The 27,188-nt window shown below is 45.2% G+C and overlaps 2 protein-coding genes and 1 non-coding gene across 3 annotated transcripts; 2 read left to right on the forward strand and 1 right to left on the reverse strand.

Annotated features, from left to right (window-relative positions):
- Positions 1-14,889: 14,889 nt before the first annotated feature.
- TRNAR-ACG lies at positions 14,890-14,962 on the reverse strand. The gene has a single exon. It is a non-coding gene; the product is annotated as a tRNA-Arg (tRNA).
- A 182-nt stretch (positions 14,963-15,144) lies between these two features.
- On the forward strand, positions 15,145-16,143 carry LOC101766471. Its single transcript, XM_004962622.4, has 2 exons — positions 15,145-15,369; positions 15,448-16,143. Exons 1-2 carry the CDS (start codon positions 15,217-15,219, stop codon positions 15,877-15,879), a joined length of 585 nt encoding a protein of 194 aa, XP_004962679.1. The 5' UTR covers positions 15,145-15,216; the 3' UTR covers positions 15,880-16,143.
- Positions 16,144-17,924: 1,781 nt separating this feature from the next.
- On the forward strand, positions 17,925-26,928 carry LOC101766892 (asparagine synthetase domain-containing protein 1). The gene is made up of 17 exons (XM_004962623.3): positions 17,925-18,068; positions 18,181-18,286; positions 18,363-18,518; positions 18,612-18,811; positions 18,891-19,026; positions 19,170-19,550; positions 19,645-19,712; positions 19,886-20,000; positions 20,149-20,254; positions 20,653-20,746; positions 20,996-21,186; positions 21,310-21,409; positions 21,519-21,635; positions 21,917-21,973; positions 22,254-22,334; positions 23,520-24,645; positions 26,217-26,928. Exons 1-16 carry the CDS (start codon positions 17,979-17,981, stop codon positions 24,525-24,527), a joined length of 3,006 nt encoding a protein of 1,001 aa, XP_004962680.2. The 5' UTR covers positions 17,925-17,978; the 3' UTR covers positions 24,528-24,645; positions 26,217-26,928.
- Positions 26,929-27,188: the final 260 nt, after the last annotated feature.

The raw sequence follows: 27,188 nt of genomic DNA on the forward strand, positions 1-27,188 counted from the left end.
GATGATTATGGGATCTTTGTTATCTAGGCTTTAGATGTTGTTCTAATGTTCCCTGTAATCACATTTATTATTTTGGACGGTTTACATCTCATTGAACGAGGGAGAAACGAGAGAGATGAGAGCCAACTCAATTCTGTATTGACACGTGGTGTATATGTACGTACACGTACAAGGCACCATCGTGCCGTAACTGACGCCTAACTCTATGCCCTGAAGAACCGGATCACAAACGGGAGGAAGGGCATGGCTCGCAGGCCGTTACAAGCTCTAGGAGATACACACAGCGCGTTTAACACTCACTACCATACTCTTGCTGTTAAATCTATCGAAACCAAGACTATGACATGCCTGGCCCACGTGTTGTAGAAACAGCATGCCGTTGTTTCTTTACTTTTTTTTAAGTACTCCTTTCCGTCATAGATTTTGCTATGTAGATAGACATAACCTACACCTATAAAAAATCATGTATTTAAAAAAACCAAAACAACTTATAATTTGAAACAGAGGGAGTAGTAGGAGTAACAAGATATGCTATTAAAAGATATTGCACAGAGGCCATTTAATGGTTAATAATTCTGGAAATGAAACACGAGCACCTTGGATGCATATATAAAAGTAGGACTATATATATAATTAAACTATTCCCAATCCATTTGTTTGACGTCACGTTCTCCCCGGAAATGCCATGCCATATGAAGAGAGAATGATACAACTAATGCATTTTATATAGTGTTATGGTGTTTGCATTGTTTCTTAAGAAGCACAAGCCAATTATAGATATTCATGAAGTACTTGGTAGTGTCTGCATTGGTACTTCCTTCTCTCTTCTGTCATTACTTGTCGTGTTAGTAAAATGTCCTAGGTGACACACCCAATTAATGATTATGAACACTACTTTTTTCTATCCAGGAATAAATTATTCTCTAGTTTTGTGTTAACTTAAGATATCTTAAGTTATACAGCGCAGACACATGGGGATTACATTCTACGTGAAACTAATTAAGATGCTAACATTCTTTTGAAGTTTCAGGGCATGGCAATAGTCCAGACGCATTAATTGCAACAGGGCAGCACAATCCAGAGTTTTCAGCGCGTTTAACAAAGTTTTAACAATATTCGAACCATTTTTGCAGCCACCTCTGGTCTGTGGCACACATATATCGAATACAGCCCCAAAGTCAAAACTGGAGACAAGCTAACTCCTCCACCCTTTTTGTACAGAGAGCAAATTCAGAATATGCTAACATGTATAGACAAGTCCTACTAGTAGTAGGCGTGAACGTAATAATATAACCACTAATGGAAAACAAATACCTAACACAAGGTAGCAAACAGATCAGGTATCAGCACTCGCGGCGATCGAGCATCGATTCCATCGGTCGTCCAACATTCACTTGCGACTAGAACTTGCACCTTCTGTCAGCTTCTTGTTGGGCGGTCTCCACTTGGGTGGCTTGGGCGCGTCCTTGTTTTTCTCCTGGAGCCAGGCGTCCCATCTTGTTCGGCAGAGAATTCGTACGCTCTTCGCCACTTTCTTCACAGGGCCTTTTGTGTCGTCACTCAACGTAACAGTCATATCACAATTCTCCCCGAAGAATTTATCACAGGTAACATCCCAATTGTTGATGAGATCCTTGCCAGCCTCCCCAACGAGCGCCTCCTTCTTGGCCTTGAGCAACTCCAGATTCCTCTTGCACACTTCACTGAATCTTGGCGCCTCGAACAGCATCACCAGAAGAACTGCAATGGCAGACTTGTAATTCTTCTTGTTGCGGATGTCATGACCTACCAGCGTGTAGAACGCATCAATGAAGGGGTTATAGCCAACTTTGCATCTGTCAACGGTTTCCCCCAAGAGGTCATAGTAAACTGACGTTGTATGGAGTGATTGGGATCCGGCCATCATCCTTGGCTTGTTTATGTCGTCAATCTCGTATCTTCCGCCGCGGTCGGTTACAATTCCTCTGAACCAGTTCTGGTGCTTTTCGGCCACCAGCTGGAGCCGTCTCTTGCCATCCGTCAGTTCAATCACATATGCACCATTGGGAGAGTAGTCCGGGCCTGGAGTAACGGGCACAGTGCAGATGTCCTTACCATCAGCATCTTTGAAGTTAAACTCTATGCCCGAGGACTTCCCCATTGCCTGAATAATATCACCAACGGACTTCTCATAGATTTCAGGTAAGCTCCCTGGATCACTGATATCTATGACTGTAACTGGAGGAGGCAGTTCCTGCATTTAATTATGTAATAATTAAGTATTGGTCAAAAATTTATAGCGAGAGTATACCACTATTAGCAATGTGGATGAACCGAAAATAACTTTCCAAACTAAATTGACCTCGTAGATAGGACCCAGGGAGCAATTAAAGTGATAGCACGATGTCAGGAATTATTCATAGCGCGCTGGGGCCGGCCAAACACAATAATCGACATTGTTACATTGGCATTCAACAAACTATGAGCGTCAAAATTCCATTGTTTCTCTATGCATCGAACAGAGTGTTTCGATGATATATACTCACAAATGCTCAAAAAAAAGTTTATATAAATTAACAATTTTTTGGGGTATTTGTGTTCTTGCCCCTACTTTGATAATTAGCAAGCTAGTATTGCCCATGCACGCACGCACGCTGTAACTACTGTAATCAATTCATCACAGACTTGACAGTCATGCACCAATCTAAAATAATGTTTGTGATGTTAGGGGGCTGTTACTCCACTAGTGCTGGAATAGGAATCTAGGAGTGATTGATAAGTAGTAAACCGAAAGCAGATAAGCTTCTCAGCTGATCATTACAAACTCACCTGGAGAATACCATCCTCCGCGGGGACTGCGTTAACCGGCTCGGCTTCATCAGCTGGTGCCTTCTTCAGCTGATTTGCTTTCTTACTGGGAGCCATGTCAGCTAGGTTGGGTGGCTATACATGCTCTCTCATCTGCAGGGAAAAGAAAACAGAATAGGAGATTAATCAATTAGCTGTTGAGACATGTGTAATTTACTAATTAAGCAATTGGTCACTCATCAGCAGTGAGCACAACACATGTACAAAATTAAATCGCATGCGTTCGAGCTGGGCTGCTGCAAAAGGCTGTCCGGGCCGGGAATGCCACCAGGCGGCCGGCTGCTAGTACTAGTCCATTTCTGGAAAAGCAGGCTACGCAGGGAGCGCACACGCACAGCAGCATGTACGCAGGCCGGAGCGGTAGGGAGATCGAGCGAGGGCGGCGCGCGTACCGGCGACGGTGAGATACGGTCGGAAGCAGCTAGCGATCCGTCCCCGTCCCCGCGCCCGCTGGCCTCGATCCGCCGCGCGCCCCCACGACAGGAACAACGACGACCCGATCGAACGATCACTGCTCCATCGTCTTGTCTGATAGATCCTGGGCTGGCTCTCGATCTCGCTCCCTCCCGCGGCGGTGGCGGCGGCCTCCCACTCTCTCGCCTTGGCAGCTTTACCACGCTACCTCTCCTGCGGCCGTGCCGGTGCCGGTGCGTGGTCGTGGGATTAGATGGGTTCGGCTCCACCCGCTCGCTCGCTCGCTCCAGGCAGCAGGTGGGTGCTCGACGCCGCAGCGCAGCGCAGCGCAAAAAGCTTGCGGAGAATCTCCTGGCGGGCCCCGCTTGCATGCCGCTACCTACGTGAGCAGCGCCAGCCAATCTCTGGCCGCCATGGTGGGGCCGGACGGGCGCGAAACACACGCACGCCGGGGGCATCTACGCAGCGCAGGGCGGGGAAGCGCACGGCTTCCAGCGTGCGGGCCGCGCTGTGCTTTTGGTTGCGTTCCTGCAGAGAGACAGGTGGAAGAAACTAACCGGCCTTTTTATTCAAAACCAAGGAAAAAAACTTCAAAAAAAATATAAACCGGTGCCAACGTTGATAGTGTTTCCCCTTCCTTTATTTTGTTTTCAAATTTCGATGAGTGAAAGAATTTATTCAAAAGGAACTCGCTCCTCCTTGCCTGGTGTCGCCGTAGACACACACGGAGTCCCGTACTCGCTCCTCTTTGCGCGTACAGTACGTGACGACAGGTTGGCTATGTGTGTGGCATAGGCGTGATCATGAGCATGAGCAGACGAGAGCACCCACAACAAAACAGGCAACCGGCACACCCTGACACCCCCTGCAGGCTGCAGCAGCCCCGGACGTACGGGTCGGAACGAAGCTGCACCTTGTTCTCTCCACGCACCGGCCGGTCTGACATCGAGGTGGGGCCGACCAAAGTTATACGAAATTCGTACGGACGTCGTCCTTCGTCTAATATCGACCAAAGTTATACGAAAATGCATGCATCCATATTAAACAATACGTACTTCTCTTCTTTTGAAACAATGTATAGTTAGGAGTGGTGACCGGGACACGTTCAAATTTCGTTCGGAATATATAATGCATTTCGTTCGGTGGTGGTTTGCTTAACCGAGCAGCCTATGAATGAAAAATTGATTTCGCTCTAGAGTAAGATAACCGCCTTTGCATTGGAAAAATGCATTTGGAGTGATCGTCATGGGTTATGGGGCTTGCGAAACATGAAAACTAGAGGTGGAAAAACAAGCTGCATTCGTATGTTGATGGAATTATATCTTGTTGCACATGAGTGACAGTAATGTTAGATGGACTTGAAGTCGGGATCAGAGGAAGTATAGCTAGTTTAATTTCTCCCCTACGGCTTTATTACCAGCGGAAGAAAGGATTCAACAGTTGCGATTTGCGCACACTTTGACACACACACGGAGACAAAAGTGGCGCCAGGGCGCGCAACCGCCTCCCGCTTGGTTCTAACGGTGCACTTCAGCACCCACTAGCAGTCGCCAAACGGCTTTAGGTATTCCCAAACACTAAAAGACTAACAATTAAATCCACAAACCCTAACCAAAAATTACTATATCGATGTGACTAGTGACATCTTAAGTGTAAAATTTATAATTTTAACCTAGCGATGAAAGCCAGCGACGACATATTTGCACGCACACATAAGGCCAGTTTCAATGAAGATGTCATGGGGAGTTTCATGGCAATAAATTGCTAGACATATCAGCATATTTGCTAACTTGGCAGGATTTTTACGAGAAGAGAGAGAAGAATAGAACTTCATAACCATGACACTCCTTTGGCACAGTTACCAAGACCATGAAAAATTGGATGAAATACCCACTGAGACCCTTTTCATTTCATCCCATGATACATTTGATCATAACATTATTGAAAAATTAAATGCTGCAGTCTATCTATGAAATTATGCAATGAAACTTTGCACTGAGAGTGACAATTTTATTTCATGGAAAAGCTGACATGGCAGTCTTGGTAATAGTACGATGAAACTGATTAGCCTAATACGTGCATGCATCCATCAAAAACTTGGACATAAAATTTATCATTGTTATCATTATTTATGGCCGGCCGAGAATAATAGTATGGCCGCTTACGTAAAAATAAAGTCTTGCCACTTCAGGAAGGATAAGGCATGCATGCAATCTCAGCGTCTGTGCATGTGCTGCATGCCTTACCATGCAGCTTACGAGTAGTTGGCTGACACGTGGCACGGCGCTTTTGTCCAGTCTGCAAGGGACTTTGGACTCGAGTTTGCTCGATCAAATTACAATTACAAGTAAATTAAAGCACCGGCAGATGTCAGATGGTCTAAGCCGTTATCGAACCCTTCTCTGAAACTGAACGTCGATCGTGCTAGGCAACTATAGCTTTTACCCACTACTCAACGTTTTTAATTAGAAACGAGATTTTAGAGAATTATTTGCTTTCCTGACTTGTGTAACCGTGGAATGTTGCTCCATCACAATATAAACAATATTGTCGGATATTTATTCCCCAGTAACGCTCTTTGAAGTGTGATCGATGAGGTCAAATAACTCTGGATAATCCTCGCAAAAAAAAACTCTGAATAAAATAAAATAGATAAAGTCCATGCTTTTGCACGGTGTTTTAGTTGCAACTTGAACCGCTACTTTCTGGAAAAATAAATCTATAAAAACCTAACAGATGTATGCTAATGATATATATATATATATATATATATATATATATATATATATATTCCAAGACAAATCTACGCTTACAATTTATATATGCTAATAAAAGTCATTGGAATGTAAAATTTTGTAAAGTTAACGTCAAATATTTATGCATGCGATTATAAACATTAGGTCACACGCATGACGCAACCGAGAGAAGAGCAACTGCATGCACCAGCTGGTGTCAGGCTGATGCCTAGTTCGTATACTATACTACACATGACGTTACGCGCTCGAGTTGAACGACCCATGCACAAATATTTCGGTTGGCAAACAGACTGGTTTTTTCCTCCAAAAATACAGTAGAAATACTGCTGCTTGTTTTCTTCATGTTAATTTTCTTACCTTAAAAACATCTATATTTGATCGAGTATTAATATATCTTTAAAAAAACTCAACCAAAGGGAGAGACGTCCCTCAAATATTTAAGCTCTTGTTCCGGTTGTTAACAGAACAGGTTGGTAAAGCACAACCGTAACAAGAAATTGTTTAAGCACAACCATAAGCCGAGAGTACCGCGAGGATGATGCAGCCATGCAGGTCACGATCAAGCACTTCACGCGGCGTTCGTGGACACGTCCACGAAGTTAAGCTGCAACCAGCTCCCGAGGCTCCGCGGCATCGCGCTGGTGAGAGCTCGGCGAGAGGCTATCATGTATTCATGTGTGCTTTCCTCTATTAATTATCAAACATTCGTGCTAGTATTAGTTAAGAAAATGAATTTTTTTGAACCAGTTAAGAAAAATGAAATTAGCAGGTGTGCAAAATCTTAAACTCCAAGACAAGAAGCCCATGCCAGAAAATCTTTCCGATGATGGGCCTAGCGTGCTTCCATGACAGCCCAATGTTGCCGCTCTTGAGCGAATTTTGAAATCTAGAAAAGATGAAACTCAAGATGGGAAACAAAGTGAGCAAGATTTAAAAAGAAGGAAAGAAAAGTGAAATGGGTTCCATATTTATCTTGATTTTTTATTTTAACCTTTGTAATTAATATTTTAAAAATAACCCGACGAATAAAATATTTGCGCATCCAATGCTTTTGATCCTGCCGATCCGCAAAGCGTGAGCGTGACAAGAACACTCTGTCACGTCACATGCAATGGCGTGACAAGGTACACTATGTCGGAGTGCATGGAAGAGGTCTACCAGCGCATATTCCACATAGCAAGCTTGTCACGCCACGCCTGGCGGCATGACAACTCTTGTCACGTCACTCTGGGTTTTATATGAAAATTCATATCATTTAGATAAATCATATCATTTTCATATGAACTCGGATGAAGATAAGTTTTATATGAAAATTTTAGCTCTCGACGAGATTTACAACTTTGTAGTTTTATCTTTTTTCCATTTGAAGTCGTTAAGTTACATAAATAATTGATCTAAATTTTAGATAGTATATTAAGCGCTTGATCCTGTTTTGGCCTGTTTTGGCCTTTCGGGTCATCTCCAAACTTGGCTTTTCAATCATAATTCCACTAAAGAAGTTCTATACAATATCTTATCTATAAAATTTCAAATTTAAAATATATTTAAACATGACCCCTGATGATTTGCTCCCTTTGTATTAGTGGTGGAGCCAGGATTTGAAGATTGGGTATTCTAAAAAAAATTCCATCCAACGATCCAAAATACAGAAAAAATTCTACAGTAGCATGCTTTAAAGTATGGGCTGTAGATGTCTCAACAAATTAAGCTAATATCAGGCTCATTGCTTGCTATCCTAGTGTTGTCAGCTTAACTCTCGTTAGTAACAACAGTCTGCAGTAGCTGTGAATCAAACAATCAGTGTCATTGGAGCCCTCCCCAGAGGACTTTCAATCAAAGTTTGTCGCTTCTTCTTTCGTCAAAACTCTATGTCCTACAGAAAAATTGAAGAAACGCACATGTACTGAATAACAACACGATTTGTGTAAGTAAACTAGAACAGAAATTTTTCACAACACGATGGCCCCTCCCGCTCGCAGGTCCCTGCTGCCTGCTCCAGAGGTGACAACATGGAGGAGGAGAGACGGAGCGTGCGTTGCGACGACTGCCTTTGTTTAACCTACACCACCATCACCATAGCTAACTTCAAAGATCTTATACATGACGCACGGTGGTCCAGACGAGGAAGGGGCGGACAACAGGCGGTGGCGCAGGCAGGACAGAGGTCGACAAGGGCTGCATCACAAGCAGGGGAGGGGGTGTACGATAGCGTCGTGGGCGGGCTAGGGGCGGAGGCGGACGACGGGCGGTGGTGCTGGTGCAGGCAGGGGGGATGGGGCAGGCGAAAGGCAGCGGCGCGAGCCGTGAAGGCCCGTCCGCACCCGGCGGTAATGTGCATGTTTTGAAGTATGGAGGCATATCACTGTACGAGGGACCAACAAACAGTGGCGGATCCAGGTCAGCGACCAAGGGAGGCTCATCCACCCATCCTTCTTCTTCCTCCTCTTCTTCTTCCTCTTTCTCTTCCTCCTCCTCTCTCTTTTCTTCTTTCTCTCCTTCCTCCATGGTCAAAAAGTTGTAGGAGGGGCTTGGGGGGCTCCATGGGGTGCACACCTGTAGGGGGTTATAAACCCCCCTAGCCCTCCCTATAGATCCGCCCCTGCCAACAAAAGGCTAACTATTTTCATTTGTCAATATCGCTAGTGCGTTATATATCAGGAACATGGTTACTTATTTTAACTACAAACTGAATTTCTATCTAAAACAGGGGGGCAGTAACGCCAAAAGAAATAGCTGTGCTGGTACTAACTACACTAGCAAGAAATTCTTCTAGGCACCTACTGCACACACAGATCCATATGAAGTACACTAAAAATCCGGATTCAGGCATGACTGAAAGCGAATGCACGCCAAATAAACAATTCAGTGGAAGCTCTCATTGCAGAGGCATCAGATTATTAGCAGGGAACTCCAAGCGCTATTACTATCGGCAGATCGATGCAAGCTACTCCGTTTCAAATTATATTGCAGGTATTATACATATAGACATACACTATATCTAAGTGTATAATAATATCTATGTACTTAAAAAGTTAGCGACCTACAATTTGGAACGGAAGAGAGTAGAAAATAAGGTTGCTGCCGACCCTCCCAAACTCTGACAACCTCTCTGAATCTGTGTAGTTCAAGTGCAATGGATGTACAAGTTACAGCATTTCAATTCAGGGGGCTTTTTAAGATCTCGATGACGGCCTGTTTGGATCCGACGTCCTAAACTTTAGGACATATCACATCGGATATTTAGATACTAATTAGAAGTATTAAATATAATCTAATTACAAAACTAATTGCACAGATGGAGTCTAATTCGCGAGACAAATCTATTAAGCCTAATTAGTCCATGATTTGATAATGTGGTGCTACAGTAACCATTTGCTAATGATGGATTAATTAGATTTAATAGATTCGTCTCGCGAATTAGTATAGGGGTCCTGCAGTTAGTTTTATAATTAGCTCATATTTAGTCCTCCTAATTAACGCCCGAACATCCGATGTGACCCTCCTAAAGTTTAGTATCTTGTATCCAAACACCCCCTTGCACAACTAAATGTACACATTATTCCATCTTAGGCTATGCTACACGGATACGAATACATATATCGGTATCGAATGGATACGGATACATGGATATGGTGTTTTTCTAAAAACCCGATATGCGGATACGTTTCAATATTCTTTTAAATATAAATAAATAACAAGATATAACAAAATTGAAAAAAATATGGACGTTTAGCATTAGCTAATATGGTACTTAAATTTTGTACATTAGCAAAGTAACACGTTTACACTGCTATAAGGATTGCAATGTAATCTTTTATTTCATTTTCTATCTTTTTGCTTTTCAAAAGGCCTTCTACGCATTTTCCATCTCTACTAACGGTCATGCTGTAAAAGTGCTAGGATATTTGGATGAAAGGATAGAATCTCAGCTCATCCTCATCTCCTTAATTGACTCCTCTGTTCGCTGGACTATCGCTTGTCCTCTCTCTTCTATCCATCCTTCGCCGCTCTCTTTCTCTTGCGAATTGCTGCAGCCTGCAGCCGGCGCAGGCAACGCCCAGCTTGGCGCGGGCAAAACTGGTGGCGCATGGCGGATGTGGGTACGCCTGCGAGTGGCCGGACTGCCGGAGCCCCAAACGGGCAAGCTCGAGCTTCACGGCTGGGAGGGCCTCGCGCATGGTAGCGGCGGGCCGGCGGCCGGCGGGCCATGCGGGGTGGTGGCTTGGGGGGCGACGACGCGAGCATCAGCGCCGGCGAGCAACCGTGCAGGGTGGCTGGCTGTCGCAGGGTCACGCGGGCGGGCCGCACGGTCAAGGTCCGGGCAAGCCGTATCGCAAAATCAGTCTCGATACGTACCTGTGGACGTATCAGCTTTTTATTTTTTATTTTTTATTCCGGATACTCCATGATACATATCCTTGCCGTATCCGATACGGATACGGCACCTCCTCAAATATCGGTGGTGTAGGAGTTATTATCGGTGGTGTAGCATAACTCCTACATGCTCCTTTCGTTTCAAATTGTATAGATGTTATTATGTATAGATTATATATAATAATATTAACCTTAAGTTAAAACGACTTACAAAGGACGTATACAATGGGAGCTCCAGCTTTTTTTTTTTGGGAAAACGTGTTCTCATGTACGAACTAGCTAGGCGTACGTGGAGACGAGGAGAAAGATCGGTGCGCCGACGGTCAGGACACATCTGGGCACGTGGACGTGTACATGTCACGTCGTCCCATGCAAACGACCCCAAGTCCCCAAGGGTAAAGCTGTAAAAGAACCATGCCCTGGCCCCTGCCCGGTTCGCACCGGCGCAGCAGAGCCGTGTGGCACGCATCGCACCGGCGCAGGCGGCTCCGTCGTCCGTCCTTACATCGAGGACGACGCCGCCTGTGCTGCGGCCACTCCTCTCCATCGTCCACGCTCTTGTGCAGCGCGCGCGCGCGCACCCAACACTCCATCTCCATCTCCGCGTCCTCCTGCAATCATCGGCCTCCTCCTCCTCCTCGCCGCGCTCTTCGTCGTCCTGCTCGCCGGCGCCGCCCACGGCGTTGAGACGGGCGAGCAGCACGGCACCGCCACCTGGTCGGGCCCGGCGAACGGCACCGGGAACCTAGCTAGGTCCGTCCGTCGTCTTCCAAGCTAGCTTGCTTGCTTGTTGTATTCATGCATTTCCGTCGTCTCGTCACACATGCATATGCTGTTGTTGCCCATGCGGCGTTGTCCTACTACTCCTAGCTAGGTGGATACGTCGACGACGACATAGCAGGAGTAGAATCATCGTCTTTCATCTCCGTGTGTTGATTGGTGCAGCAGACGGCATATTATTACTACAAGCGAACAATTTAGTCCAAACAAACGAACGAATAGGTAGCGTCGTGAACAAATTAGCATACAAAAGTGAACAGAATAGCTTCGCGCGTGACAAATGAAACAAATAATTTAACATCACGAATGAATTAATCCATTTAAAGCTGAACGAAATGACTCCGCGGTGAAAAATAGTTTTACATGAAGAATATCATGTCACATTGCGAATAAGTTATTATTCTATACGAATAAAATATATATGCATAGTGAACAAATTAGTATACAACGAAATGAACAGATAAAAGGTTAAAATAAATATCATAAAAGAATAAAAAATAAAAGAAAATAGAAGGTGTTACCAAATAGAAAGGAAAGAAGAAAAGAAGAGACGAAAAAATAATAAAAAATGACAAAATAAGGATAAAGGAAAGAGGAGGAAACAAAAGGGAAGAGAAAAGAAAAGGAATAGAGAAAAGAAACAAGAGGACAAGGAAAAGAAAGAAAGTAGAAAGGAAATTACCTGATCGCTCTTCTTGTCTCCAATAATCAATCGCACGCATGCATGGGGAAGAACCACCTGACGAGTCGCGGCCCAAGTGCGTCCGTCCACGGCCCACGTGAGTCATGCATGCTGCTTCCGTTGGTTTCAGGTGAAACGCGAGGATTCTTGTCTTTGTACGCTTAGGCATATCAGAGACCGCGTCACCCGCTGAGGCATCATCCACCGTGTGATTGAGAGCAAAATGGGAAATGTGGTGGGAAGTACTAATGTACAGTTGTATTTACTGTCTTCTTTCCTGCATTTGCGATTACATCTTCGGTATAGACATGCACACTCTGACGGCAATGCTAATGCTGTCCTCTATCCTTCAGACCTTCACCACACCATGACTTTGTGCCTCTGAAAGCAAATCATAGCCCAGTAATTGACTTTAGTGACAACTGTGATGGTCTATACCAGAAAGGTTTCTAGAAATAGCCTCTTTATGTTCGCTTGCAAATTTGCTGTCATGCTAGCTTGAGCTTTTGTAAGCAAAAAATAACTCCAATCTGGTCGTAGTCGGAGGATGCAAAGGCCCCGCAGCCCTTGTTTGGACAATTCCCATTTGCTAGCTTGAATAAAGAATGTTGGATAATTGTAAAAGTGAACTGTAAACTTAGTACGGTAGTAATCTGATAGATGCCAAATTAGCATCAGGCATCACAACAGAGGGTAATTTTCCACTATAACAAATTGGATGATTTCACTGATAATCCACACGAGCAAGCAAAACTATTTGGTTGCCACTATACTAAGAAAAACTGTCTCAGGTAAAGTTAGACTTCCTGATCCCACACTAAGAACAGGTCTGACGACAATGCTAACAAAAAGAGAAAGAGCACTGAAACACAGCTCCACTGATCTCCATTGCCGCCATCCTATCAACTCCTCTTTAGACAGCCATTATATCACCACAGGTACGCATGAAGAAGATGGATCCAGCGAATAGACCAATAGCCTTTGCTATCTTCTGTAAGAGATTAAAAAAAACAGGGCAACAGTTTAGTCAGTATGAAGAAAAAATTTCCCACCAACAATTAATATTGTCTTGACAACAAAAGTTTGATTTCAATATGCTCGTAAGCTTCAATCCTAATTAGCAACCAAATCAAAGGTCAAAGAAAGTTGTACGTAATATAAAGGGAATTGAGGGGGCAAATAAAGCAGTTAAGCAGATCTGTGTATACAGGGGTGGACCCAGAACTGGAATAGGACCCCGGCTGAAAGCATTGACTTATGAAAACCTGGGCTAACTTTAGCTTCCTAGGCTTCTTTTTCTTTAGCTGGACTAGTGATATACCATGTTATACACAAGGGAGTAGATGGGCTGGACCCGGGCTGCAGCCCCCCCAGCCCGGGTCCTAGATCCGCCCCTGTGTGTATAATCCAGTCAGAAGAGCAGCTACTTCTGAATTTGGAACATTTACTTTAGGAGTTAGGATAACCAATGTCAATGTTTGGCATAGTTTTCTAATAAAGAGCATCACATGGCTGCAGAAATCCCTGGGCTATCATATTTCACAAACTCCAGATTGAATGGTTCTAATGTTTCAGAACCTTGTGGAAATACCACAGGAACTGATTGTCCGCTTACACTTTCACCTTTGCTTCCTGATGTCTCACTCCTTGGGAGAGCTAGGGTGTGATTTCGCAAAGATAGAGGGTTCCATGAAACCAATAAACAATAAAAAAATCATGATTGTTTTTTATTTCAAAAATGGGGTTATGTGCCACAAACCAAGATAACCTGGGTTTGCTGCAATAACAGTAATTCACAGTATGAAATAAGATCCAAGGGAATAGGATCACTCCCAGGAATAGTATGCTGGAATTCGTGAACACAGGCAGTTAGGCACATCTATCCCCAAGGCTCAAGGAGCTACAAAAATGGCATCACGCATCACTGTACAACTTTACAATTTACAAAAGCTAGAACAGACGTCTGTTGGCTATGACATAAAAGAGGGGATAATATGATTAATATCACCTTGCAAATAACCAGATACCTAAAGATATAGCAAGTGCCTAAAGGTTAATAACAAGGGAGTACAACTAACAAGGGTACAGAACACAGATTGCGTTAATTTGATCCCACTGAGCCCCTCCATAACACCATTACACCATGGTAAACAACAAAACACGGTCTGGAGAACAATGGATGGTGTCTGGAGAACAATGGATGGCGTTACTTTTTGATCTTGCAGACCTACTCCATAACCTAATTACACTACAGACTACCAGACACACAAGCAATTTTATAATGACTGCAGAAGTGCATATCACCGAACAATCCAACATAACAGTCCGCCAAACTCGTGCAAGCAAGCTAGTGAGTAGAACAAAAGATTACACAAGACAAAGTAGAACAAGAAGTTCTGAGTAACATCCAACAATCCCAGCCCAATCTCTCTCTGCACCAACAACACAACGCAAACCGAATCGTCGCTCTCTTGCTTGCTCAACAACGCAGCCGGGTAGACAAAAACAAAAGATTGAAGCAATCTACTATGATTTGTTACCCAACGCAACGGAAAAACGATCGAACTCCCCGATTTTCCACCACGAATTGGAGATACAACACATGAACAGGGTAAAGGTTTAAAAGAGATCACAGATTGGTTGCGGGATGGGAGGGGCACTCACGTAGTTGTTCGCCCAGTTCTCCTCGTCGTTGATCTGCGAGTGCAGGAACCCGGTGACCTTATCCCACGCCTCCGACGCCGCCGCCGCCGGACCCGCCATGATCCTCCGCAGGGTTCTTCTAGGGTTTCGCCTCGCTTCCGCTGATGAGTTCTTCTCGCGTTGCGAAGGGGAGAGGAGGGGCGGCGGCTGCGCGTCTAGGAGTTGAGGAGGACGAGGGCAATTGGAGATTCTCCTTGGTCTGGTGGGCTTTCCCGTGGGCCTGAATCTAGTCAGATGTGGGCCATAAAGATTCGTTAAAAAGATGGAACTGGTCTTATGTTTGGGCCCAAAAGGAGAGGAACGAAATGGGAAAAATGTAAAAAAACAAATAATCGACTCCGCTGGGGATCGAACCCAGAATCTCTGGTTCCGTAGACCAGCGCCTTATCCATTGGGCCACGGAGTCGCTTGTGGTTTTGATAAGTTCTAATTTAGTACATCAAAATAATACTAATGATAACACATTTACCTCCATTATTATAGGACACAACTGGCTCCTGACGTGGAACGGTTGACCACTGGGAAACCGCCACCTGTGCAGGGACGGATCAGGCCGCGTTTCCCGACCATGGAAAGAGTGCGCCACGGCCAGGTGTGCTCTGAACCACGGGTTTGGGCAGGGCAGGCAGCTGAGGAGGAGAGAGCACGCGGGCGGTGGCCATGGCGTCACTGTCTCTCACCGGCGTGGCAGCAACCACGGCGAGGCCAAGCAGCAGCGGCGGGAGAGGGCGCCGTCTCAGGGTCGCCTCCATGGCCACCCAGAAGGGCCAGAAGCCGACGCCGAAGACCGTCTCCTCCGGCACGAGAAGATCGGTAAGCGCGCGCCTCTCCTGTCCCCGTTGAATTCCATTCCAAGAACGGCGGCCAACGAGCGCGCGCGCGTGCGTGCAGGGCGGCACGACGGTGTTCCCGCTGGGCGAGCCGGGGCCGCGTCCGGCGACGGCGAGCGGGAAGGCGCCGGTGAAGCTGCTGACGAACGTGGAGAAGCTGCGGCTGCTGACGAAGGCGGAGCGGGCGGGTCTGCTGTCGGCGGCGGAGCGGGCGGGGCTGTCTCTGTCGGCGGTGGAGCGGCTGGGCCTGCTGTCCAAGGCGGAGGAGCTGGGCGCGCTGTCGGCGGCCACGGACCCCGGCACGCCGGGGGCGCTGCTGGCGCTCGCGCTCCCGCTGCTGGCTGCGGGGCCCGCCGTGGTGTACCTCGTCCCCGAGGAGCAGGCGTGGCAGGTGGCGCTGCAGGCCGTCGCCGCGCTCGTCTGCGTCGTCGGAGGCGCCGCCGCCGTCGCCGCGTCCACCTTCGTGTCCAGGCTGCAGAGCTCGTCCGGCTGAACACGCGTGCAGGACTGCAGGTTGACTAGCGAGCAGAGGAGGCGTTTCGATCTGGTTAATATGAACAGGCGAAGGTCTTACTTGGTGCTGCTCTGCTGTGTTACGACGATGTAACAGTGAAGGGTGTAAGTATGTGCAATGCTGCAATGTACTCGTAGAAATCAATGTACGTTTCTGTACTAGAACGCCGTGTGCCTTTTCTCGTTGTCTGGCCTTGCATTTCCTTGAGTTTGCTCACTTACTTTTGTGTCAGCAAAGCCAACATTCTTTGGGCTTTTGAGCTAGCCTTTTTCACTTGTCAAGTCAGCATCCAAAAAAATGGTGCCAATGCATTATGCAAAAAAGGGTCATGAGTCAACTAAAAGAGTAAGGTGATGTTTGGTTCATGGACTAAAATCTAGTTCGTGTCACATCGAATATTCGGATGCTAATTATGAGGACTAAATATGAGCTAATTATAAAACTAATTACACAGATGGAGGCTAATTCACGAGACGAATCTATTAAGAGTAATTAATCAATCATTAGCAAATGGTTACTGTAGCATCACATCGTCAAATCATGGACTAATTAGGCTTTATAGATTCGTCTCGCAAATTAGTCTCCATCTGTGCAATTGGTTTTGTAATTAATCTATGTTTAATACTTCTAATTAGTTTCTAAACATTTGATGTGATAGGAATTTTAGGATCTCCTAAAGAACCAAGCACCCTAATAAAAGCTAAAAATAATAAAGGAGATTTCCTTACTTGCCTCCGGAATTTGGTGTTTAACCAATATAGCATGTGAGGAACTATTCCAAATAATAATGGAGATGTACCTACAAGCACACCAAGGAGTAAATAAGCTCCGATATACAACTATATCTTCATTCTTTTTAGTAAAACTATACCTTCATTTCCCCATTCCATTCTATCCAAGCCGTGCCCCCCATCACCGTACATGAGCTCCTTTCATCCTTTCGCGCCAATTCCTCACAACAATCTGCTTGTACGAGGCCATGTCAAGGCAAAAAAATCTCTCTCTATGCAACATTCTATGTTGCTCCTATGGAATCACTCATCTTCCTCCTCCTCCCCCTTGTGAGTTGCCTTTTCCTTTTGCCTCTCATAAACCAGGTTTGGTTGCGGAGTGAAGACTCATTTAAAAAGATGGGCTCACTTTACCTAGCTCACGACAGTGACACTCACTTTGGAAGTTTGAAGTTTGAAGGCAAGGAAACCGAACATTTTTTTTATGCCACACTTTGATCTCTTGGTTCATCGGAAAAGGTATAGTATGATTTTCTAGACAAGCTTGAGCCTTAACCAACGACATCATCCCTTTTCCTTGACATAGTGAACTTAGAGCAACATGGACACATGTTTTTATTTTCTTTATGAGTCTTTTGGCAAATGACTCGATACGTTTTCAATTTTGTAAATCTCCTCTTTTATGTTTGCCCTTCCACTCGTAGAGTCTCAACTCCTCCTATTGCCTCTTCCTTTATCTGTTTATTTCATATTTGGTTGCCTAGCAAGCCTTTCCTAGCCTCACTCGTACCTAGCTCACGTCCATGATCTCTTTCGCTCACTTGTTTCATCAATTTTTATTTTTGGAAATCATAAGTTCCAGGCAAGACAAAAAAGGATCAAATTGGCATTTTTTCCTTTTTGCCACTTTGATCCCTTGGTTCGTTAGGAGAAGTATAGTGTGTGATTTGTAGGGAAGCTTGAGCACTAACCAATGATATCATCCCTTTTGTTCGTATAAATAGGAACCTCGCCTGTTCGCTTCAGCTTATTCAGCCGGCTTATCAGCTACCAAACAGTGTTTTTCTCTCACAACAAATCAGCCGTTTCAGCTTTTCAGCCGGCTTATAAGCTGAAGCGAACATCGTCTCTTGCTATCGTTTACCGCTCCTTTTACCTTGTTTCTTGTGCCTCAAAAGGAAACCGACAGTTGAATTAAAAGAAACAAGGTCTCATAGTATTGTCCTTATAGCAACAAATACACTTCTTCTCCGGGTTCTTGCTGCAAAACTCCCGGTTTTATACGCTTCACCGTGCGCCCTACCCAAAACCCACCGACAAACGGGACCCAGAGCCCAGAGGTCAGCGATGTGCGGAATCTCCCTCGTCCTCTCCGGTGACCCCCTTGTCGTCGGCCCCTCCGCCGCCGCCGCAGCGGAGATCCATCGCTCGGGTGAGGTACAGTTGCTATTATCCGTTGCCTCCGACACGCCGTTAAACCCCCCGCGTGGTTTCCCATACCCTAAACCCTAGTTGATCCAGCTGATTTCCTGCTTCCACGCGACTGCAGGGGAAGGGCGTGTCGGTGGATGAGCTCAAGGAGGCTCTGCGCCGGAGAGGCCCCGACAACCTCGGCTGCGTAAGACGCCACCTTTGCGCTGACGGCACGGTTCTAGGTGGGTGGTGACTCCAGATACGCGGGAATTTGGGTGAATATTTGTCATTTCTTATGCCGGTTGTCTTTTATTGCAGGGGATGATGGCTGCAATGGTGGAGAGGGTAAAGCCGGCGCGGGTGATGGTGGTGTTGCTGAGTTGCTCTTCATCGGAGCAACACTGCATCTTAGGGGAGCTGAGCCGGTTGCACAGCCACTATTATCCCCTTCTGGAAGTGTTCTTGTGTATAATGGTAATTCTCTTGAGCCTGATGTAATGTTACTTCTCTTTATTCACAAATTGTTGTCCTAGGGTGATATGTGCTGATCTAGCTATTTAATCAAAGGTGAGATATATGGAGGAATTGAAGTCGCTGATGATGAAAATGACACCCAGGCTCTTTTTTCTTCACTGGAATCTTGTTGTTCGTGTGACTGCCATGCTCTTGGTAGAGATAAAACGTGTCCTTGTTGTGTGAGTGATGGCAAATCAGTTCCGCAAGTCCTTTCCACAATCAAAGGTCCTTGGGCTTTGATATACTGGCAGGCAGGTAGTTATTATGATTGTCCTTTTGCATTCTTTGGAGATTCATCTTTCTGACATCCAATTCACATTGAACTTCCAGATGGACTCAAACACGATTTGGTTTAGCCGGGATGCATTTGGAAGGAGAAGCCTATTGGTACATTGGCCCACATCTGATGACCCTCGCTTTGTATTATCATCAGTAGCACCTCCTTCATTTGCAACAAATAACTCTGGTAAGATATGCTTAATTTTCAGGTGTCATCTTTACAGTAAGCTGTGATTTTATCCGCGCTTAATGTTTCTGGTCAAATGGTGATAACTCTTATTCAATTTTCACAACTCAATCTCATGTATGTGATCGTTTCCACTGCTACAGATGCAACAGTAAATGATTTTGTGTCAGATCCTGACATGTCTGACTGTACCAAAGCTAGCTACTGGGAAGAGCTTCCTTGTGGGATATACAGCATCCACATGAAAGGCATTGGAAAAGATGGCACATGTGTGAAGGAAGGATGGATTGTCGAAGTTAACACACATGACTGGATGGATTCTTCATTGAATAAATTAATTCAATGGGAGAGGAAACTGACAGTTCCTACCGTAGAGAACAATTCTGTTAATGGAGGGAACCATCACTTGTCTCAGAACTTCATAAGCTCAGGAAAATCTGAAGAAAATAATAAAAATGGGCTCTCGAAGATAGATCTCCTTTCAGATTCTAGCTTATGTTCAGCAAATTGCCTAACACAGTCAGGTACATGAAACATTTGCTACTAAAATTTCGTAAATAAATCATCTTGAAGAGTTGCTAATACTGATGTATTGCTTAACCTGTTATCTCCTTTCAGCACAGAAAGTGTTGGCTGCATTACGGGAGTCTGTAATGCTGCGGACTAAGATGAACACACTCTTTCAGGTGGGCATACATGCTGGAGTTTTAACTTTTCAGTGCTGCTCTGTTATACTTCTGACCTTTTAATAACTTTCCTTGACTAGGATTTACTTGACTGAAACTAGTTATATCTTTCCACATGTTCCATTACGTGTTAGTATATCAGGTGGTTACATTGAGTCCTTTCATGTGGACAGGGTGGTTTAAATAAACTTAGGGATGAAGAGTTAGCCCCTATAGCAGTCCTCTTTTCTGGTGGCTTGGACTCCATGATACTTGCAGCATTGCTAGACCAGTGCATTGATTCTAAGTGTAAGTTCAACTATTAATATTACGTTGCCGCATTTAAACTTCCAAAATTTTCTGATAGTAAATATTTGCTGCAAGAAGATTTGGTGCTTCATTCAACTCCCTAAACTTAAGTATGTGAGTGCATGAAACTAATAAAGATTTCCAACAGGGACAATTGATTTGTTAAATGTCAGTTTTGATGGTCAGCTTGCCCCAGATAGGATTTCTGCTATAGCTGGACTGAGGGAGCTTCAGAGGATCTCTCCACTACGGAGGTAATTTGATTTCTGGACATGTTCTGTTCTTAGCCTTGACAGCTTGTATGTCTAGTACTGAATGCATTTGATGTTGCTTAATGGTACAATTCTTCATATTCTCCAATGTACTTGCACTCGAAGAGTGATGGTACATTGGTACATCTGCTGCACATGGAAGTCTGTACTCAATTTTCTTTTTGGTGGAGTTTCTTGTCTGCTATCATATTTCATGTGCACTTACCCATCAGATGATTAATTCACCTCAATGCACTCCTGCATCGTTTACTATTTTACTCGAGTGCTTTCCTGGTTAATGACCCATTATCTGTTTTAGTTTTCAGTTTACAAATGCTGTGTCACACTGTCACTTTGAACTGAGTTATTTATTTTGTTGCCTCTATGTTCTTAAACTGCAGATGGCGTCTTGTTGAGATTGACACTGCTTTGACTGACTTGAAAGGGGAAAGTGAACACGTGATGTCACTCATACACCCTTCAAATACTTATATGGTGCGTATCCTTCTATTAGACTTTGATATGTTAATTCCATTGCTTTTTAATGCCATAATGTTAAAGAACATACAACCTAAATTGTTTAAGTGTTCTTGAATTTGGGGTTTTTGAATGGTAACGTAAGCTGCACTCTGCTTAAGTGTTCTTGGATTTGGGGTTTTTGAATGGTAAGGCAAGTTGAAATTTTGTATCTATATTAACTCATTGTAGAGTTATTGAAGTTGAAATCTTGGGTCTCTTCTACAGGATTTAAACATCGGTATTGCTCTCTGGTTGGCTGCTGGTGGGGATGGTTGGGTGGATGGGAGTGCATGTCTTATGCAAGATGGTTCTCGCCATAAGTACAAGTCAAGATCAAGAGTCCTAATAGTCGGTTCTGGTGCTGATGAGCAGTGTGCTGGTTATGGTAGACATAGGACTAAATACAGGCTTGGAGGGTATGCCAGCATCAATTTTATTTGTTGCACTTAAGATAATGCATGAATATCACTTAAAAACTTTTGTGCACTGTAATTGTAAGAATTCTATTAGTTGTTTTGAGCTTTTGTGCTGCTGTGTAGGTGGAATGCTCTGGACGAAGAGATGAGACTAGATGTACAAAGGATATGGAAAAGAAATATGGGAAGAGATGATAGGTGCATTTCTGATCATGGCAAGGAGGTAGGCTGTCTTATTTCTTGTTTTTATGAATTTGAATGCTTATCCTTCAGTTAAGATTTGGGTTTAGGTTTTTTTGGCTAGCTAATGTGTACTCGTGTCCATCCTGCAGGCCCGTTTCCCATTTCTTGATGAACATGTGATCAAAACTTTATTGGAAATTCCATTATGGGAGATTGCTAAACTCGACGAACCTGTGGGAAAGGGCGACAAGAAGATCTTGAGAGAGGTTTGCACATAATTTTTCTTACTTTGAATGGAAGATGTTACATTATATCCTAATTTGCACTGCAAATCAAGATATACTAGCTGAATGCATTAGTTGTGGATTGAATGATATTGTCTAATGACACATTTACCCCGGTGACAATACAATGAGCGAAACTGTCTTGCAAAATTGCCCTGAGGAATATTGGAATCTAAGCCTGATGTGACGATGACTTCACTTTTTTTTTGTTCTGCAATAAAATTTGGCTAATAACGATCACCATCTCCTTTTTCATGTTGAAGGTTGCAAGGCTGCTGGGCCTACAAGAAGCTGCTCTTCAACCAAAGCGAGCAATTCAGGTGCATATTCTAACCAGATACTTTGGCTTTGGTCAGCAAAAGTACCCAACTTCTAATAAAATCCTTAAGGAAACAATGGTGGTAGTTTGTGTTGCAAAAATACTCACAACTTAGAATGTTGATGAACAAGAGGTCAAGAATCTTTTGTAGTTACTTGGTTCTATAAAGTCACAACACCTCTGCTTTATTATTAACTGTCAGCATCATTTTGGTTACTTCCATGTATAAAAGAGCACAAGCAGTTTGCGCCCAGAACACTAAAATCTTGCATTTTACACAGTTTGGCTCAAGAATAGCAAGGGAGTCGAACCGCAAAAACTTCGGGAGTAACCGAGCTGCGAACCAGGCATCAGCAGGCAGTGTGCAGATTCACCAGCATATGCAATGACAGTTCTGGTAGCTTGTCCATTGACAGAAGCTTCAAGGAGAGCAATCTGATCACCAGAGCGCACAGGACACATGCCAGCCATTTCTCCACAGCAAGACTAAGAATCATTCATCAATCAGCCTGTCAATCTTGCAGTCGGCAATGACGGTGATGAGATGACGGTGATGGTGCGCCATGAACACCTGTAGCTGCGACAAATGGTCGGCTTCCACACGGTTTGGCTTTGTAGAGCCCTTAAACTTTGATGATGGAGCATCATTGTCATGCATCACAATTCACACATGCTACAATCTGTGCTCCCTGTCTGTTTCAGGGCTTGATAGTTCTGCTCCTTGCTCGCAACTAACTGCATGTAACAAAGACAATGCTTAGAACTTGAAAGCGGCCGGCTGTTTTGTTTTTGCTCAGGCTGATGTGGCGCCTGGGTGGGCCTCGTTGGGCCGGTCTGGGCCTGGCCGTATTTTGGAGCCTGCCTGATATGCGTAAGCAAATCCGCTCGTTGGAAAAAGTCTACCACGCGGACCCAATCGACCGGCCACGTGTGCCCCTCCTTCGGCTCCGCGCACCCCGCCTCGCGCACACGCGAATCCACCCACCCTCCGCCCCTCCTCTATAAAGATACCCTCCACCATGACCACCCCCTTCGTCTCCGTCTCTCTCCTCCGCCTCCGCTCCCCTTCTCTCCCCTCCCTCCTCGCCTTCGCTTGGGTCACCTTGGATCCGAGCCCAACCCTAACCCCCCAACGGTCCCCTCCATCCCCGACCCGACCAAACCCTAACCCGCTGCCCTCCTCGATTTCCCGCCTAATCCCTGCCCCCACCATCGCGCATTCGCCGTCGAATTCGAACCTGGCATTCGGAGCTCGAATTTGAATTCGAGCTCGAATCACCACCCGCCTGGAGCGGGAGCGAGCTGCGGGAGCTCGAATTCGATGCGGTGCTGAGCGTGGGCCAATCGATTCGGGCCGGGCGGTGGCGCGGCCGGCGGGATCTGAACCCTAGCGGCCGGCCGGATCTGAGAGACCGCGCCGGCGAGGTGCTCGGCGGTATGAGTGGTTGGGAAGGGCGCAGAGGAGAAGCGGAGATATGAGCGGAGGCGGTGGGAGCGGCACCGGGGACGAGTTCGGGCGGGCGGTCGCGCGGGCCGCGGTCGCGCAGGCGCTGGAGGCGGCCGGGTTCGACTGCGCGCACCGCTCGGCGGTGGACGCGGTCGTCGACGTCCTTCTGCGCTACATCACCCACCTCGGCCGGTCCGCGGCCTTCAACGCCAACCTCGCCGGCCGCGCGCTCGCCAACGAACTCGACATCATCCAGGCGCTCGAGGAGGTTGGCGCCGACACGGACGGGTTCGCGGGCGCGTCCGCCACGGGCCGCTGCCTCGCTGGCTCCGGCGTCGTCAGGGACCTCATGGCGTTCGTCGACACCAAGGCTGAGGTGCCGTTCGTGCGGCCGCTGCCCAGGTTCCCCGTGCCGCGCGTGCAGCAGCAGCCCTCCGCCAGCTTCGCGGTGGCTGGGAAGGAGACCGGGATGAGGCACGTGCCTGAGTGGCTCCCGGTGTTCCCGGATCCGCACACCTATGTGAGGACGGAGGCGTGGGTTGAGCCGCCCGCGACCAAGGAAAGGGTGGACAAAGTGGAGCAGGTGCGGCAACGGAGGAAGGCTGAGAAGTCCCTACTCAGCTTGCAGCAAAGGCTAGCACAGGCTGGTGCTGAAGGTTTTCATCCAGCAGCTGCGCTTGCACAGGATAGCACGGAGAAGGGTAAGGAGATACAGGCAGCTGGGACCAAGAGAAATCCATTTCTTGAGCCAGCATTGCCGCCTGGGGAGAAGGATGTATCTGAGGTTGACATGCCTCCTGAAAAGAAGAAACTCTCTGTCCTTGAGGCATTTGCGCCAGCTATTCAAGCTACAACCATCAGGGAGATTGATGCTGGGACAGGGTTGGATCAAAACCAAAGGAGCATTGTTCCAAAAGAGAGGGTGCCAGTACACCTCAAGATTGGATTTGGTAATAAGCCAGTATCAGCTGTTCTGAATTCAAGAGCCTTGGACCTGAGGGATGATCCTTCCTTCTTGAAGGAGGAAGCAAAGGATGACAAGAAGCGGAGAGCAGGTATGATATTAAGAGCATCAATGGAGAACCCACAGGAACTTCCTCAACTCTGAAGTGGTTTATGGAGGAACTGCGGTGCCCAGAATGGAACTGCATCATGGTGTGATTGGGTTTATTGAAGCTGTGGATATTCCAGATTTACGGTGGAACTTCAATTTCCAGAATCTTGAGGTACGTTGTAACATGTAACTTGTTGCAAGTCATTGGTCCTGGCTGTCAATTGCTCTCGAGGTCCATCATTGAATGCTATTGGATTCATATTGATTTGTAATCTTCATTGTTATAAATTTGAGTGTAGGTATCAGAATGGCGAAACTTTAGCTAGGCAGTGCATTGGTGTATATATGTTTTTCTCATATAGGAAAATGATCCAGAGATCTATTAAAGCATGTATGCATCATTAACAATACACACTTTGGCTCTTGTATGACCGAAATCTTGGGAGTTCGTTGTGTTAAAGTTACCTTTCAGTAGGCTTGCTCTGCACAGTAACTTTAACAGTTGAATTATTAAAGTTTTGAGCTATACTGATATGTGTTTTGGTGCCCTGATGCTTTCCATTTAGGAGAAAGTACAGATTGTATGGCATGCACTCACCATTCCATATGGACAGTAAGGATTATATGCTAATCTTGTGCCATGATTTCTAGATGAAATTTAATCTGTGTGTACACAATAAGGGGACAATGGTTAACTGACTAATTTGAAAGTAGGCTATCAATAGAAAAAAGGAGTTATGTTAGTTTGGATGTATCAGTAATGATGTTTTGATGAAGTGGCCATCAAGTCACTGTCCTGCACCCTCCAACCTATTGCCTTAGATGCTGCAGATATGGCAATTCGACCAGAATTTTTCATGTAAAGTAGCACACAAAAGAGGATATTTCTTGCCTATGTGTGTAACTAATTTCTACTTCTGTTCCTGGCATATTGTTTTTTTAAATATATTTCTATTATGTTCCCTCCACATTATCCATTTTAGCCCTGTTTAGTGTTTACACTTGCAGCCAAGAAACTCAAAAGGGCATTAAGGTTTGATTTGATGCTGTGGTAGATATCATAATTGGTGGAAATAGCTTAGAGATATTTTATTCTTTTGTTGGTGTTTTTTAATTGATAGCCTCCTTTCAACTAGTCAGTTAAGACATGAAAGAGCAATATTCTTTATTATGTTTTAATGCCTACTAAGTGGTTAGACAATAGCTGTTATTTTTGTGCTGCCATTGGTAGTTAATATTTAGATTGCCTTAATGTGGTGTATCACTTTCCAATCATTTAGTTACACTGTGGTATGCACTTCCATGTTCATCCTTTCATGTATGTGAATATTACAAATTTCCATGAAAGCAAGGTAATATAGATAATATGTTATAGTCCTTAAAGTGGATCTCTGTGAAGTTCTTGTATTGGTAACTGGCAACTAGGTGGGTGCACGATCAAAGCAGATATAGTACACCTGGCCCAATATTCAAGTAGTTCTACACGCAGCAGTTAAAAAGGTCCAAAGCAGAGTATTCACATTCACAACAAATAGTAATAATTAGCCATGGTAAATCAATCCACCATCCAACTTTCATTACATTTTTCATGGGTTTGGAGAACAAATATTACACAGTACAGAATGGATCTGCATTCTAGTAGGAACTGCGTATTCCTTTATGACATCCTGCTTCGTAGCATGGTGGTAAATTAGCATGTCAAATAAATTATTATTCTGACTTGAGCTTTGGTGATTTCTGTAGGCCATGTGTCCGTGATACAACCTTCCTCCTATCTGAACAACATCAGAATCATTCTTAGAACCTTGCTAACCTGCACCCATGCTTGCCCGCCTCAAGATATCATTTTCCTGGAATCACCAGGGCACTGGTAATTCTGCAGCGCTGTAACTGAAGTTCCACCATTTCACCCCATTCAACTTGGTTCTGCTGGTATTTCACCGCTAAGGCGTTAACTGTAAGTGAGCCGCTTCATACGGAGCTGATTTGGGAGGCTGTGTTTCCTCTCCCCAGGCATGGCATCCAAAAGAATGAAGCTCCCGAGTTTACTTTTTGTAGCTGTATTCCCTGGTAGAATTGGAGAGAGATGTTTGTACAAAAGCTAACCTGATTCTCCTGACCAAGACTCGTCTCAGACAGGATTGATGTACCTAGTGGGTTACTCTCGAGAGCCAGCTTCTTTATGCAACATGCTGGCCTAATAGTGCAGTAAGGTCGCCTGCGATTGGGATGCTTTGCAAAGATCTGATGATGGACTCAATTCATGAGGATCAATTGAAGATCTGTCCTCAGTGAGTTCATGATCCTGAGAGAGAGCTGATGTAGTGCTTTGCAGAGCGATTAGTGCCCCTTTCTGGGACTGTAATAACAATGTGCAATATGATTCTTTCGGCTTATTTTTCCTGTCTAACCTGAGCTTCCCCGATTGAACGTGTGAAGATTTTAAAAGGCATCATGTTGGATGGAGCTTGTGCATTTTGTGATTAGAGCCTGTGCATGTCTGTGGCTGTTTGTGAATGCTGTAAAAGGCAGTATGCTTGAGCTCACTCCTCCGTATACGCTGCTAGAAGGCGATCTACTTTTACGGTTAAAAGGGCCCAAACTGGACAGGTGGCCCCGTTATTCATTACCGCGACATATCTCCAGCCCGTTTTCGTTTCATCATTTTTCTTTAACCACTTTGGGCTCTGGGTTCATGGGAGAATTCCCTTACTA

Source organism: Setaria italica, chromosome III (assembly GCF_000263155.2).
Source record: "Setaria italica strain Yugu1 chromosome III, Setaria_italica_v2.0, whole genome shotgun sequence".
Lineage (NCBI taxonomy): Eukaryota > Viridiplantae > Streptophyta > Magnoliopsida > Poales > Poaceae > Setaria > Setaria italica.

Coding starts and splice junctions, on each gene's coding strand:
- LOC101766471 (XM_004962622.4), top strand. CDS start 15,217: ATGGCGTCACTGTCTCTCACCGGCGTGGCAGCAACCACGGCGAGGCCA. Junction 15,370..15,447: donor CCTCCGGCACGAGAAGATCG/GTAAGCGCGCGC, acceptor GCGTGCGTGCAG/GGCGGCACGACGGTGTTCCC.
- LOC101766892 (XM_004962623.3), top strand. CDS start 17,979: ATGTGCGGAATCTCCCTCGTCCTCTCCGGTGACCCCCTTGTCGTCGGC. Junction 20,255..20,652: donor AGGATCTCTCCACTACGGAG/GTAATTTGATTT, acceptor CTTAAACTGCAG/ATGGCGTCTTGTTGAGATTG. Junction 21,187..21,309: donor ACTAAATACAGGCTTGGAGG/GTATGCCAGCAT, acceptor GCTGCTGTGTAG/GTGGAATGCTCTGGACGAAG.